Source organism: Neltuma alba, unplaced genomic scaffold (assembly GCF_004799145.2).
Source record: "Neltuma alba isolate B1F8T4 unplaced genomic scaffold, ASM479914v2 tig00013341_pilon, whole genome shotgun sequence".
In the NCBI taxonomy this organism is placed as follows: domain Eukaryota; kingdom Viridiplantae; phylum Streptophyta; class Magnoliopsida; order Fabales; family Fabaceae; genus Neltuma; species Neltuma alba.
In genome coordinates, this window is record NW_021637611.1 from 70604 (window position 1) to 85349 (window position 14746).

Here is a 14746-nt window from a genome sequence, read left to right on the forward strand (position 1 = left end):
TCTTCATTTTTATTTTTAGTCACTAGATTTACGGAGAGGCTCCGATTGATAATACAACAGCTAACTAGATTAATCCACTAGTTATAAATGAGGAGAGCTACAATGGAGGGCATTTTACATGGAAATAATTCAAATTCACTGTTAAATTCATTGCCTGAAATTTAAAAAAAAAACGATGAATTAAAAAACAAACTATAAGTCATATTCCTTATAATTTGTCAATAGTATAATTTGTCTTAGATTTAATCATATAAATTAGCATTTGTATGTATTGAAAGTGGTTGCGTCGGATGATTGTTCGCATACGAACCTTATTAGAATTTTAACAATGAATATTGCAAATTATAAGAGATGGTTAAATTTCTTTTGAATTAGTGTGGATGAAATTTCATTTTAACCATACTTCTCGTCGTGTACTATATTTTAAGCATGTAACTGCATATTTTTCGGCCAAGAAAAACTATGCGACTAAATATTTCAACAAATACTATCTCTTGATAGAAATAAACTCTTGCAAACATAACAAACTACGTCTGTTTCACAAATTTGTCTAATCTCATGAATTTGCCAAACCCAACTGAGATTAATCATTGAAAGTGGGGTCGGCAAGTAGGACAATACCACTCTCCCTTGAATCTTGTTTCCGGACTTACGCCAACACACGAATAGTGAAACCATTCACCTCCTTGGCACTAGGAGGAAAACCAATCAAAGCTTTAAAAAACCAGAAACAACTAGAGAGGGGGGGAAAGGAATATTATCATAGAATCCTTTATTCAAATAAAACTAGTTGTAAAACCTATAAAACCCACTGTTCAAATAAAATTCATGGCACCAATATTCATCTGTTAACTACATATAGCCGTAGTTTCTGGCGACATAATGGACATACATTATGTGATTAATGATTAGTAAATGCATGAAATATTGCAGTTAACATATGTGAATGTAACCAGAACATACCCGGTCAACCCCTAAGCATGAACGCAAACCCTATTCACGACAGATTTTTCATCTATATAATTAATTTTTTTATACTTCCGTGTTTGCATCATGAAAGCCGCATTGGATGCATTCTCATGCATGTTGTTCACATGCCTCTTTGCAAGGTGTTCAATGTTGAATTTCGCCAGTTCTTTATGATGTCCCAAATTTATACATGTTATGCAAATAGAGTAGGTGCATCAAAGATTGGTTGACGAATTTTTAGTGTATTCCAACCATGGCAAGCGTTTAATCTACAATGGATTAAAGAAATAGAGTTGAGCCCTAATTAATTGTAAAACTTTCGGTGTAACAGTAAGTATCGTTCTCACACTTGGTATCACAGGGAGGTCACAAGTCTGAACCTAACAGCTTTGGAGGGAGAGGGGAGACTGTGAGCAGGTAAGAAATCATGCCCTCACTAATATTTGTAACCTTTGGCATAATAATAAGTGTGTTTGGTTTCACTTTCAAAATTCCAAATCAATCTTATGCATAGCAAATCATCTATGTCTGCAGTTAACGCATCTAGCCCAAAAATATACTACGCATTTGATGCACTAGGAAGGTAATAATATATAGATACCAGACAGTAATCAAATTTGATGTGGGAGATCACATGACGATTGGTAATTCTGCCAATCCGGCTTTCCTTGAAGAAAAAGAAAGAGGTGCAGCGCACATGAAGAAAGAAAGCAAGGCAATAGGTACTTACATTTTCGTTGTCACAAGCAATCATATCTCCATAAGAAACCTGAAAGATCAATTAAAAAAAATGCCATATTCTTATGGAGCATTTACAGAACATTAAAAAAAAAATCACATAATTGAGCAAAGGATAATAGAATATAGAATACATTAAACAGCAAAACAAAACCTGGTGACAGATACAGTATATAGGTTCATTTGGATCAATTGGTTGATCCATATCCATGGGAGTTGCATACTCCTTCTTATGCCTTCCTGGTGGGGGCATAAGTTCAAAATCTCTATCACGCCCCCGATCCCAATCTCTATCTCTGTAGTCAAGTCCCTTTGATACAGGTGTTCCATATAAGGATTTTCGTTTTTCACTTTTTGGGACTACAGGCAAGGTGGGAAGAATAGCTGGTTCATCTGGTGGTATCTTGCCTTCTAATAAAATAGGAAATGTGAAACAAAGAAAAATGAAAAATTAAGATTATAACCATATAATGGACCAGGACAACACGTTACTGACAACAACTTAAAATCCAAAACAAATTTTGCTTTCATCCGGTCCTTTCTTTTGTGTTAGATGGTGACAATAACTTTCAGGTCCTCTTAACCTTTCCCAACATGATAAGTTGGTTTTATTTATTTTAAGCTGTGCATGTCTGACACAAAATAAATCAGTATGCAAATTACATTGTTATTTTACCTTGCTTTAGATCTTCGGAAAAGTTGTTCAAATCCTCATCAAGTCGTTTTATATGGCTATCTATCTGAAGCAAATTAAATAAGATAAAAGCTTATAAACTCTCGTTTATGATGTTCATAACATGCATATGAGGAAGCAAATTCCAAAAAGTTTACATGAATTCTTCCACTTATTGAGCTAAGTGCTTCTCAACACATTTTCTTCAAAACCTCTTTTCACAGCATGCATGCTTACATAATTAAAACCTCAAACTATACCCTGACTGTTTAGGATCTATACATCTGAGTTATATAATTCAAAAGTTTTTAGAGTTTGATGATATAATAGCATCGCATTGAGAAAATCACGTGCAAATAAAAATTACCTAAGAAAAATTCCCAAATTAATAATAGAAAAAATTCTAGTTCAAGCTTTTAAGGAAATGAAGTGAGAAATTTGATCAGATTGATTGACTTTGAAAATCAATACAATCAACCTACTGTTGATTATGCAAGGATAAGTTCAAACCATAACAAGCACTACGTGACAAAGTAAACAAACGTTGAACTTTGTGTTCCTGACAGTACGTGGAAGTGACTCTGGCACCCAAAAAGACATGTTGAACTTCAAAATGGCTCTTGCAACGCCTCATGGAATCACAAATCATAAAAGGGGCTGCTTTATCGATGAAGATCCACAAGAAAATGACTGCACTGACTAAAACTCCAACTACATAATATATAAAAGAGAGCAAGGTTTGTGGAAGATATATTAAGGTAAGACTAAATGACCGGCAGGGTTATTTGGAGGGGTTCCTCTGCTCTTCCTTTTGCAAGACTATATAAAGGTTAGTTCAAGCTACTTGGTGTGATTCTGACGGTGGATAGTCAGTAAGCGTCTCGAGTTCAAACCCTAATAGTCACATATATAATAAGGCTAGTTAATGACTTTAATTATGTGCTAAAACAATATTTTCCTCCTCTGATCTCTTTCTTCAATTTTTTATTTCACTTTCTCACTCTGAAATGCACCAACTTGTATCAAGTCATATGTGTGTGTGTATATAACAAGTGAAAATACAATCAACAATTCAATATAAATGCTTAGCGTTAAGAATACACAACATAAAACAATTAAAGTGAAAAAGAAATAAATTTAGAAAAGAAAAAAAGAAACTCACCAGGTCATATGCTTGCTGTGCCAACAAAACCTTCTCGGTACAAAGATTTAAAGCACTATCCTGATTAGCCTCAATTTCTTTATGCATTTTCTCAATTGTTGCATCGTCTTCTCCGGTGGTGTTAATGTTGTTATAGCTATAACTAGTATAATGATTAACCTTCTTAGAGCCATGTGAAGACAACCCCAAACAGTACCTAGTGCGTTGCCTGGTCTGGTTGATCATAGCTGCCATGCCCCCAACGCATACAGATATAGCAGCCAAAATAAAGATACATAAATACATAAGCAGCGATAAATAGATGCAGACATCACAGACCAGCGGCATATAAAAACGTATGTGCAATGACATGATAACGAACAGAAACAGGGTATAGAGAACATTTACAATGGGATCTTTCGTCGAGTTCCCTGATCGTGTTTAACAGTCTCTGGAGTTCAGCAGGCAACGTGCTTGCATCTGTGGGGATTAAGTAATGATAATTCAAAGTTAGCCAGAATAAAAAGTAAAAACGAGTTTATCGAAAAAGCATGAAGAAATGACATTTATGGAGACTCTTACACTCCAAATAGTCGTCAACGTAGACTCCTGTTCGTGAAATTGCCATTCACTGTAGTGATCAACGTAAATCTGCAGTCAAAATTCCCGGGGTTGCGATCGGAGCCCTAGGTGACCGCCGGTTTAGAGAGGAGAAGAAAACAACAAACGTCGTCGTATAATGATGCGCATTATAAGCGTTAAAGGCGAAAATCAACGAAAGAAGCGCCAATCGGCAGGGCAACCTGACTGACCGTTGGGTTCGCGCGAGTGTGCGGATCCTTCCGTCATATATTCAATGCGTTTTTTTTTTTTTTGCTCCCGTATTTAATGGGCCATAGCCTCGTTAAATATTAGAGATTACATAATTAAATTATATATAAACATTGGTATTTTTTGTGCCATATGAATTTATAATTAAATACTATTAAATATTAATATTTTAAAATATGACACATAGTCATATGTGATTAAAAACTTGATGTAAATATTATCCTATTTCTAATTTATATAAATTAGTTATTTAGCTACTGCCTTAAAAAAAAATCTTTTCATCGTATTTTGTAAACTGGAAGTTGCATGAACTATGAAGTTTCATATTTGATTATTTAGTTTAAGATAGTTGATGGAGACTTTGACCAAGAAAAAAAAAGTTGATAAAGACTCCATTTAATTTAAGTTAATCTAGGCTAGAAGCGGAGATCAGGATAACCCTTCTTTAAAACACCTTGATAGTATTCTTAGATTGTCAATCTTAGATGGAGCATTATATTTCATATCAGTAATATCATTTTTCTTCGAGGTGTTCTTGGATTTGTCATAATTAGTTATAAAATTAAGTAAGAATAACTTATAAAATAAACAGTTTTGAGTTTATGATATCGATTTTGGCATGTATATATATGAAACAAAACTAATTGATATATGTGTATATACCGGACCTATTTGTTTTGGCGCTTCAGTGGGAGAAAAGTGACTTATTGAGCCAAAACGTGGGATTGTGGAGATTGAATGAAATTTGGAGCATATGTAATGGCATCAGAGTAATTTAACTTTTGAATGAAAAGTTATCATAATTCATAAGCAAAAATTTGAAGGTTGCGGCTTTTGAAAAGTGGAGAGAGAAGATGAAAAAGAAATTGCCACGCTTTCAAAAAATTTATCTTAAATTACATCATACCACCTTGCTTATATTCAAACTTAAACTTGTATTCTTTTAGTACAAAACACACGCATCAAATTTTTCATACCAGTATAATACTGCCTCCGGGCCTTAATATAAAAATTCATTTGATTTTTATTTTAGTCATGAATATAAGACCTCAATTTATTTTGTCTCTCATTTTTTTTTTTTAAGGTAGCTCTTGTAATAATAATAGATCTAACTAATATACCTAATTAATAAGAATCTTTAATAAAAGACAGCACTTATTTATTACAAATAACTAATTTAAGTAGTTTCTTTAACATACCCAAATTAATCAACTAGGTATTTATATTAAGGACTGGAGGTAGTATATATACATTAATTATTAATATAATAGCTAAATAACTAATTTGTAAATATTAAAGAAGTTAATTAAATTAATTATTTGTAATAAATGAATGTTATCTTTCATAAAATATTCTCATAAATCATGTGCATTGAAAGCTACCTCTTAATGAAAACTCATTAATATATGTAATAACTATAGCATAGGGACTGCTTAGGGACAAAATAGATAAATATTAGAGGTAAAATGAATTAGGATCTTATATCTATGACTAAATTGAGTTTTCAACTAGTTCTTATATTAAGAATAGGTGATAATATTATTTAATAAAATTTATACCATTTCCAGTTATTTTACTATTTTATTATTTTTCGTTTTATATTTATATAAATCATGCATAGTATATCATCTAATTAATTATATAATACTGTTTGGTTTCAAAATTTTCACATTACTATGATTTCTAATTTAGATATATTTTATTAATTAAATATAAATTTTTCGTATTATAATAGTTTAAAATTATTATATTTTATAAATTCTTATTTTTAATCAATATTTATTATTTAATAAAAACCATGTCCATTTTGATTATTCTACAAATTAAATTTACTTATTCAATCATAATCCAAACAACTTTTCTACGTTACAAACTGACTTTTATAAAAGTAAATCCCAATATAAATCGTATTACCGATGTTGCTTTTATCAAAGTTAGATTGAAACTAAGTTCCTTTTCTATAGTCAATCCAAATAGACTTATGATCTTAAACATAAGATTCATGTTGTATATGTTTTTGCTTACAACTGCTTTTATTTTGGAAAAAATCACAAAAAAAAAATTAAAATTAAAAAAGTGTATGTAGAGATCATTTTTTAAAAATTGTTATCAAAACTCATACTAATATTGTAACAAGCCTCTATTTGCAATTTTTTTATTTTTAAGGTTTTTTTTTACGATTTTTCCTTTATTTTAAGTAATTTTGTACTGTGAAGTAGATATATAAATACTTTTCTATATTTATTTCAGGTAATGCAAAAACATTTAAAATAAATCACTCCAAACACCTATTGTACGGGTTAAATACGAAGTGGAGAGTATGCAGACGAAGTGCAGATAGATGAAGCATGGTTTTAAAAATAAAATCATCATTATATAAATAAAAAATTCATATAGATAATACAGTCTACACTAGGACTGCTACATCGACTCACGGAATGCAGAGTACGCATGGAATATGATAGTTGTGATTCCTTTCTAACACACGCACTTTCTGCATTTTTACTGGCCAACGCAGACGCTATCCTTTTTTACCGCCACTAAGCCACACAACATGAAAGAGTTAGACGAAAACCAACTGTAAGCTGTAGAGTGATCGAAATGGCTCTGCCATCGCCAGGCAGGGGTTCCGACAATACTGAACTGAACCAGGAAATTCAAACTCGATCGCTTCAAGATCGAGTTGCGATTGTTACTGGTTCGTCCCGCGGAATCGGTCGAGAGATTGCGCTCCATCTAGCTTCACTCGGTGCCAGAGTCGTCGTCAATTACTCCTCCAACTCGGCTCCTGCGGAGTCAGCCGCCGCCCAGATTAATGCCTCTTCCCCGCGTGCCAGTAGTCCAAGAGCCATTGTCGTCAGGGCTGATGTTTCTGACCCGACTCAAGTGAAGTCTCTCTTCGATGAGGCTGAGAAGGCCTTCAACTCACCGGTTCATATCCTGGTTAATTCTGCTGCGGTTATCGACAGCAATTACTCTTCTCTGGCCAATATTTCCTTGGAGGACTTCGATTATATTTTCAGGTATGCTTTTTGTCTCTTTCTCCTTTTACCTCAGTTCGTAAACTCGCGATAAAACAACCGTTCACTGAAGTGATGACTCGAGCAATATATCATAAAGTGTCTATCGCCAAATTGTTGGTGAGCTAGATGTCAGAACTGAAATGTAATTCCTTCAGGTTCCTAAACAAAATGCTTCACAAGGTACTTCTGTTGTGGGAGTTTCTAATTTATCTCAGAATTTTAACACTTAGGGCACCCTGAATATATAGCGTTGAAACGTGCTGATACATGTTTGGATTATCGATTTAGTATCATATTACGCGAGCATATCGGAGCATTTTGTTTTCTTTTCCACCTTCCCTTCCATTAGTTGTTAATACGATACAGTTTCCCATCTCTAATCCTGTTGGCCTGTACACCAGTTTTGAAAGTGAAGTGATAGAGCATAAATTAAGCAGCGTAATCTCCTCATATGTACACTCACCGTGTTATTAACGCATGTTACAATAACAGGTTATTTACTTTTTGTTTCATATATCGAAGACTCGCTGGTTGATATATAGCTGGCTGTTTCACAGTGTGAACGCAAGAGGGGCGTTTCTGTGCTGTAAGGAGGCAGCAAACCGTTTGCAACGTGGCGGAGGAGGTCGAATTATAATGTTATCTACATCAGTGGTGGGTTCATTGATGCCCGGTTATGGGACATACGCAGCATCCAAAGCAGCCGTAGAGACAATGGTGAAGATTTTAGCAAAAGAGCTGAAGGGGACGGGAATCACGGCCAACTGTGTTGCGCCGGGGCCAGTTGCAACAGAGATGTTTTTTTCTGGTAAGACTGAAGAACAAGTGAAGGCGGCTATTGACGTATGTCCTCTGGGCAGGCTTGGCGAGACCAAGGATTTAGCCCCTGTGGTGGGATTCTTGGCCACTGACGCCGGTGGGTGGATCAATGGTCAAGTGATTCGTGTTAATGGTGGCTATGTTTAAGGGTGATGAATAATCTCTTCTACTGGGGCTGCTTTTTCCCGTGTAGACTAATAAGATGCCGGTCTTGCTATTGTTATACGTAAAGGCTGTGTAATGTAAATGACGTCTGGGTTGATGAAGCCCTTGACCATATCTTTATAATTCCCATGGTTTATAGCTTCTCAATGATTAGCATGTAATTTTCATTTGCGAGGCTAGACCGTTGCTTCGTTTCTCACACATGCATATCCGTTGGCCAGTTGGTTTTTGGACCTGCTAAGAGCAGTAGAGCACTGAGTCAAACGCGTCTAATTTTATAATCAACTTTTTTTGGGGTAAAAAACAAAATAATATTGTAGTACACAGATATACGATAATCAGTTTTAACTTCCCAAATGCGTGCGGAAGGCTTCTTGTCATGGGAACGCTATAAGCTATGTTCCTCATATACGCATGCAAAATGAGTTTGTGACGTGCATTTGAGCAAAGGCGAAGACAGATAGTGCCGCCCTGCATCCCCCCCACTATTTTTTTTCCTGATTAATTTGTCATCAATTGATTCTGTTAATTTGCTCTTCGTATTTTTAATACCACTCAACCTGTTGGCCGACTAATTTTGATGGTTAGATAAATTCCCCAGCTCAAAAGGTCCAGATCGTAATATCTTTTGGAAAAAACTGAGGGCAGACTTGTCAATTCAAGTGCATAGCAATTGTCCCAAAGGAGCGAGGTAACGGCAGATATTCCGTGGAGCCAATGCATTTGCCCATCTTATTTTCCTTCTGATTAATTAATCCCAGAGGGTCTGGAAAAGTTGGAAAAGAAAGGTGCAAATTTGTCAATTTTGAGCTCGAGGAGAGGAAAGCGGATGGCACAGTTTACAACTCACGGTCGCTTAAAGACGCTCTTTAATGGCGAGGGGTTCTCGTTTCCTTTGGAGCAGAAGGACCCGTTTCACTTCAAGTTCAGATCAATTCAGTGCCGCGAGCTGAAGGTTAGGTGTATAGGTTCGTTCTCATCATACCCGAGTAGGAAAAGAAACCGTTGCAGTGGGGAGGCACTCCCCACTCCCCAGTCCCACTTTTCGCAATGGCAGTGTTCATGACGAGGATTATCCTGATCATGATGATTATGAGTTTGAGAACGATAGCTTAGCTTCTTTCAGAGGCCTGGTGTTGGATGTATCGTACAGGTCACTTCAATATTTACTTTATTGACTACTGTTCTGCATATCGAGATTGTAAATTTCTGAAACGGCATTGTTTCGAGAAGCTATGTGTAATTAGAAAGGACTATTCTTTTATTTTCTTGTCTTTGATAGGCTTCGGTAAATATCATTTGGTTTTTCTAGTTCCTGGGTTCAACTGATTTTTGCCATACCGTGGAGTCAGTTATTTACTATAGACTGTATCAATAATCCTTTTCCCCATTAGGTGATCTTGTGGTTGTTATACATTACTTAGGAAGATTGTGCTGGGTTTAACATCGTACAAATTATATGCTAAAATAAGTTACTTTTTGCAATGCATTCTGTTATTTGAATTTACTCCAACCAAAACAATATGGGAAGCCCCATGAGCTGTTTGACAGAGTGAATGTTCTTGGAACCTGGTGTTTCCACTTCTATGACACGGTGAGGAACAACTTTACTGCTGTAAAACTGCCGTGAATTCTGTGCATTTGATTGTTGATGCATACATGACATATTTGGGGTGCACAAACATAGATTATGCGTGGGTGCGTGCGTGTGTTTTTGAGTAATTATTATATGGCACATATGTTGGATAAGCGAACGGGATTCCTTTTTAGGTTCTACTCACGCACATACTTTAATGCTTTTCTCGTTTGTGTTATTTCTCATTTTGATTACTTGACCCGATAAAATATATAAAAGAACCAAAACTGCTAATAAGTTCGGTAATCGGTTTTAAAATTATTGTGAGGTTATGTCTTCCTAATGGTTTTAATGTATTCATTTGGGATGCAAGATGTCATATATCCTTATTATTCTCTGAATTAGTATATGTAATAGTGTAACTCTCTTTAGACTTTGTACAAGTCATGGGGCCCACCATCTAGTTTGGATGATGTGAAGTTTGTAAGGTGATTTTCTCTTGTATATCAGTTGTTTGCTCACAGATCTGATTGCTGTCATCATGCTTCAGGCCAGTTAACGTTGTAGGCTGGAAACGTGCTATATGTTTGGAGTTTATGGCGAAGGTCAGATCTTTCAGCACAACGCCACAACCCTTTCTTTTGAGTTAATTATTGTAAAACATTTTATTATGTTATTTATGCTGTCTATTGCTTCAAAACAGACATGAAATTACGTAAAATCAAGGAAACCTAGGTTATCCCTTAAGGATTATGCTACAGCATATTATCATGTGCACTGGCTGTTTAACTATATTGGCTGGTAGGGAATGTTGTATTTTCTTCATCCTATTGCATATGATTTCCATTTAGAAGCAAAGTATGTTTCTGAATTCTCCACATAGCTTCGCTTTGATTGGATTTTATTAAATGGATATACAACTTCTGCTTCATTTCCCAGGTGATAATGTTCATTCCTCATATATGCAACTGCAGACACGTGCTCTCAAAAAACCTTTTTGTCTTTGTTTATCCCTTTCTGTTTAAACTGATACTGAATATATTCTTATTCTGTTTCAAATTTCAAATGTTGCTCTATCCAGGCTGATGTACTTGAGTATTACGATCAGACTGTGAACTCGCCATGCGGATCTTTCTATATACCAGCTGTTTTAAGGGTATGCCCTCGGTAATGGCTGTTGTTTTTTTAGTTTTCTGACCCTTTGTAGTCATGACTCTAGTAGTAGCATTGGCCCTTCATCACCAATTTATAGTTACCGATTTCTTCACAATTGGGTTGAAACATTTTCTTGCTATTTTGCTTCTACAAACAGGGTTATACCTGATATTATGCTTGTTCTGGAACAGGTTCCTAATCTACTTCAGGTTGTCAAAAGAAGAGTTGTCAAGAGCAATCTTAATAGGAAGAATATACTATATAGGGACTGCTACACTTGTCAGTAAGTATGCTGCTTTAAATTTGATCTCTAATAGACCTAAACGCATTTAGTTCAACCATTTAACACAAAATCCAAAAAGGAACAAAGTGAACTTCATTTATGTATTTGGGTTCTCCATTCCCCCATCCTGTTTAGAAGTTAAAACTACGTAGCTACCATTGTGTCAATCCTTTAAAAAGTAATGGACTGGGTTTATAGCATGAATATTGCTCTCTTAGCATTTCACTAAATAAAAGGAGGCATCATGAATGCGATCCCATCCTTTGACTTACAATTGCTTCAGGTGCACTACCCAAAAAACCAAAAAAAAAAAAAAAATCTTAATTCAGGAGACCTTCCATATTTTTATCCTCCTTAAAATTTGTCATGCCCAAAACTTATACAGTCCATTACTTTGTCGATTGAAGATTGTTTACCATGGAAGTAGCAAGTCATTGGACCCTTCTCAACAATTTCATGGTTCTGGGGCAATGTTTAGGCCGTAAAAAGGGTTTCTCTCTTGATATTGCTTTTCAAAAGATTAGGTTTATCCTTGTATAAAGCCTCGTATTATGCTGATATGAGATTCCCTTGCTCAACAGGTATTGCTCTTCACGTGAGAATTTGACCATTGACCATGTTGTGCCTGCTTCACTGGGTGGAGAATGGAAATGGGAAAATCTAGTAAGTCTATCAGCTTAATATGGATGCATACATGTTCTACATCTGTATGCCTGCATAGAAGTGTTGTGTTACTTGTCTCTTTTCTGAAAAAGGAAAGGATCTCATCCTGGAACTGCAGAGTTGAGTTACGTCTGGGGCATTAACTGCGCCGTGTATTTGTTTGTCACAGAAGCTGCAAAATATGTGTGTGTGAGTGCGCAAAAATTAGACCACAACCTCCAAGACGAGTAATTTAAGGGTTGTCCGCCCATAGTTTGTCTAACCTTCATATGTTCACCTTCGATTTTTTGGGGTTCCTTTGTTCGTCCAGTATTTTAGGAAAAATCTTGTGCATTTATTGGCAAAAGAGAAAAAATGCTTCTGAAATACCATATTTGTGGTACTTGGACTTGACGTCAGATGGACATAAAAGACTAAAGAAGACTGTTCAATGCAAGTACAGAAAGAAGGCTTATAGGACATGACTAAATGAATCTCTTTCTTCCAGAGGAACTGAACCGGAACCCTCCCCCCCCTTTTGGGCCAAAGAACCTGAACTTTAAAAGAAGCACAAAATTGGAAATTACTTTAAGTAGGTATAGTACTAAACTTCTATGATAAATTTAAATTCCGGCGAACTTTTCATTACTCATCAAAGCATGTTATCAAGAGGGAACAAGTGAAAACTGTGTTGCAAATGAAGAGTATTTCTATTTGTTTTTTCATTTTCTTGTTAAAATCTAAGTTGAATGTAAGACGGAAGGGAGGAGTCTTAAACCGTTAGTCCTAAAGCATGTTATCAAGAGGAGACAAGTGAAAACTGTGTCACAAATGAAGAGTATTTTTATTTGTTTTTACATTTTGTTGTTAAAATCTTAGTTGAATGTAAGACGGAAGGGAGGAGTCTTAAACCGTTAGTCCTAAAGCCCATCTTCTATGCGTTGCCTCTTCACCATGTATCACCAACCTTTCACTTGACAGGTTACTGCCTGTGCCAAATGTAACTCAAGGAAAGGTCAAAAAACTTTAGAGGAAGCAAAAATGAAGCTGATCAAGAATCCCAAGGTATTGTTTGAAGTCATGTATTACGTGAATTTTTTTTTTCCGGGTGAAGATAGTTTCATTCTTTATATTAAGATTGATGTTCGACAGTAGAACATTATTGTAAATTTGACTTTGAAGAATGATAACCATGACTGTCTGCATTGTGACAATTCCTAACCGGATCATGCTGCGATCTACACATGCATGGAGAACATGTTCGCTACCTAAAAGTTTGCCAGTGCTAGAACACAAATCTTCTAATTGCACGAGCAATTTTAATTGAAGCACAGTGTATACCTCAAGATATTGTAGGGATTGCCTACTAAAAAACTGAGGGATCCAATATTTTACCTCAACACCATTAAGAAGTTACTCTTGTTGCTCAGGCACCAAAGGACTATGACATCCATGCCATACCCCTAACCAGTGCAGCACTGAGAATGTTGACGGTAAGAAGGGGAACACCCGAAGAATGGCTTCAATATCTATCAAGGTCGTCGTAGGAACCAGTCACTTGCCCCCAGCATGTCATACATACCAAATTTATCGTGCTCCCTCAGGAAAAAAATGATCATTTAGGCTAACTTAAAATGTTCATTGTAATTAGTGCTCTCACATTTTTTGTGTTGTGTAAAATGCAAGGATAGTAATATCCTGCCCACTGTTGTAATCTTCTAAACTGATGCATGAAACTGATACAATTGACGTCTATCCACTTCAAGTGGGATTTATTATCTCGCCTAGCCTATCGTGTTGCTTGACCCTTGGGTTATTTACCTTCCTCTGCTTCACCTTGCGCTTCATCACTGCTGCATCCACTCAAGATCATTAGATGGCCCGCATCTAATTTGAGAACAGTTTGGGCTGCTACCTGCTGTTACATACAGCAGTTAAGCATATCTGCGTCATGATTTATGCAATGTTTTTCTGGTTGCTAGTGTTCATACATATATGCTGCTTATCTTTTTTCTACACCTGGGGCCTCCAGGCATTGTTACTTTGGTGCGCTTTTCTTTGCGTAATTCTGCTGCTGATACTTATTTTGGGCACGACCCTCAGGTCATGATACTCGGCTGATTCCATGTAATGATTGATCTTTATCATGAAAACCCACTGATATTATATTTTATTCCTTGAGAAAAATTGATCCTATTATCACCAAAAAAAGAAAAAAGAAAAATTGATCCTATTTTTTATTGAATCACACTCAAAAACCCATCAACTCATGCGTAGAATGTTTTTTAAGTATATTACTCTTTAAAGAACTAAATCTCATACGCTTAAAGTATGAGATATGTCCATAATTGACAAGATGTTCGCATGCATTCATGCCTAAGCTGAACTCTGAACTCTTGATCCGTTAGCCATTGAGTTGGATACATCGTTCAGTTGGATGAGGGGAAGAGAAAGAAGGGCTGAAGGAGATGGTAAGTGGCCAGATGAGTCCATTCTAATTCCAATATATGTACCAATGGGAGATGGGAGATTCCCTTTTTCCCCACTGTAGTTTATCTATATGCTCTCATTGCACTGGTCACGCCTCATCTTTTGAAATTATTGCTCGCAGTGGCCTACACAAAGTAACTTTACAATGTCTCCTCTTTGACGCCTCTCTTCAACCGTACAGTTATTATGAGCCCTCGTCCAGGTCCTACTCCCACTCAAGCTGGGAAACAGAGCTCCCTTC

The 14746-nt window shown here is 35.9% G+C and overlaps 2 protein-coding genes and 1 pseudogene across 6 annotated transcripts; 2 read left to right on the forward strand and 1 right to left on the reverse strand.

Annotated features, from left to right (window-relative positions):
* Positions 1 to 442: 442 nt before the first annotated feature.
* LOC114736503 (PHD finger protein ING2) lies at positions 443 to 4243 on the reverse strand. 5 transcript variants are annotated; one of them, XM_028924352.1, is made up of 7 exons: positions 4104 to 4243; positions 3930 to 4001; positions 3543 to 3769; positions 2384 to 2447; positions 1862 to 2118; positions 1700 to 1738; positions 443 to 692 (listed from the first exon to the last, which is right to left on the reverse strand). In XM_028924352.1, exons 1-7 carry the CDS (start codon positions 4147 to 4149, stop codon positions 588 to 590), a joined length of 810 nt encoding a protein of 269 aa, XP_028780185.1. In that variant the 5' UTR covers positions 4150 to 4243; the 3' UTR covers positions 443 to 587. The 5 variants fall into 5 exon arrangements, with proteins under 5 accessions (XP_028780185.1, XP_028780184.1, XP_028780183.1 ...); XM_028924350.1 differs by lacking the exon at positions 443 to 692 and having other exon boundaries at positions 708 to 1738; XM_028924351.1 differs by lacking the exons at positions 3930 to 4001; positions 4104 to 4243 and having other exon boundaries at positions 3543 to 3913.
* A 2664-nt stretch (positions 4244 to 6907) lies between these two features.
* Positions 6908 to 8554, forward strand: LOC114736477 (NADPH-dependent aldehyde reductase-like protein, chloroplastic). Its single transcript, XM_028924318.1, has 2 exons — positions 6908 to 7375; positions 7933 to 8554. The coding sequence occupies exons 1-2, from the start codon at positions 6954 to 6956 to the stop codon at positions 8339 to 8341; spliced, it is 831 nt and encodes a 276-aa protein (XP_028780151.1). The 5' UTR covers positions 6908 to 6953; the 3' UTR covers positions 8342 to 8554.
* Positions 8555 to 9130: 576 nt separating this feature from the next.
* LOC114736494 (uncharacterized) lies at positions 9131 to 13793 on the forward strand (annotated as a pseudogene).
* The last annotated feature ends 953 nt before the right edge of the window (positions 13794 to 14746 follow it).

Excerpts from the sequence above, each read along its gene's own strand:
- LOC114736503 (XM_028924349.1), bottom strand. The coding sequence starts at position 3,893 with ATGTCATTGCACATACGTTTTTATATGCCGCTGGTCTGTGATGTCTGC. Across the intron at positions 2,448-3,542 it reads CACAGCAAGCATATGACCTG|ATAGATAGCCATATAAAACG; the intron begins GTGAGTTTCTTT and ends AATTTGCTTCAG. Across the intron at positions 2,119-2,383 it reads TTCCGAAGATCTAAAGCAAG|AAGGCAAGATACCACCAGAT; the intron begins GTAAAATAACAA and ends CTATTTTATTAG.
- LOC114736477 (XM_028924318.1), top strand. The coding sequence starts at position 6,954 with ATGGCTCTGCCATCGCCAGGCAGGGGTTCCGACAATACTGAACTGAAC. Across the intron at positions 7,376-7,932 it reads GACTTCGATTATATTTTCAG|TGTGAACGCAAGAGGGGCGT; the intron begins GTATGCTTTTTG and ends GCTGTTTCACAG.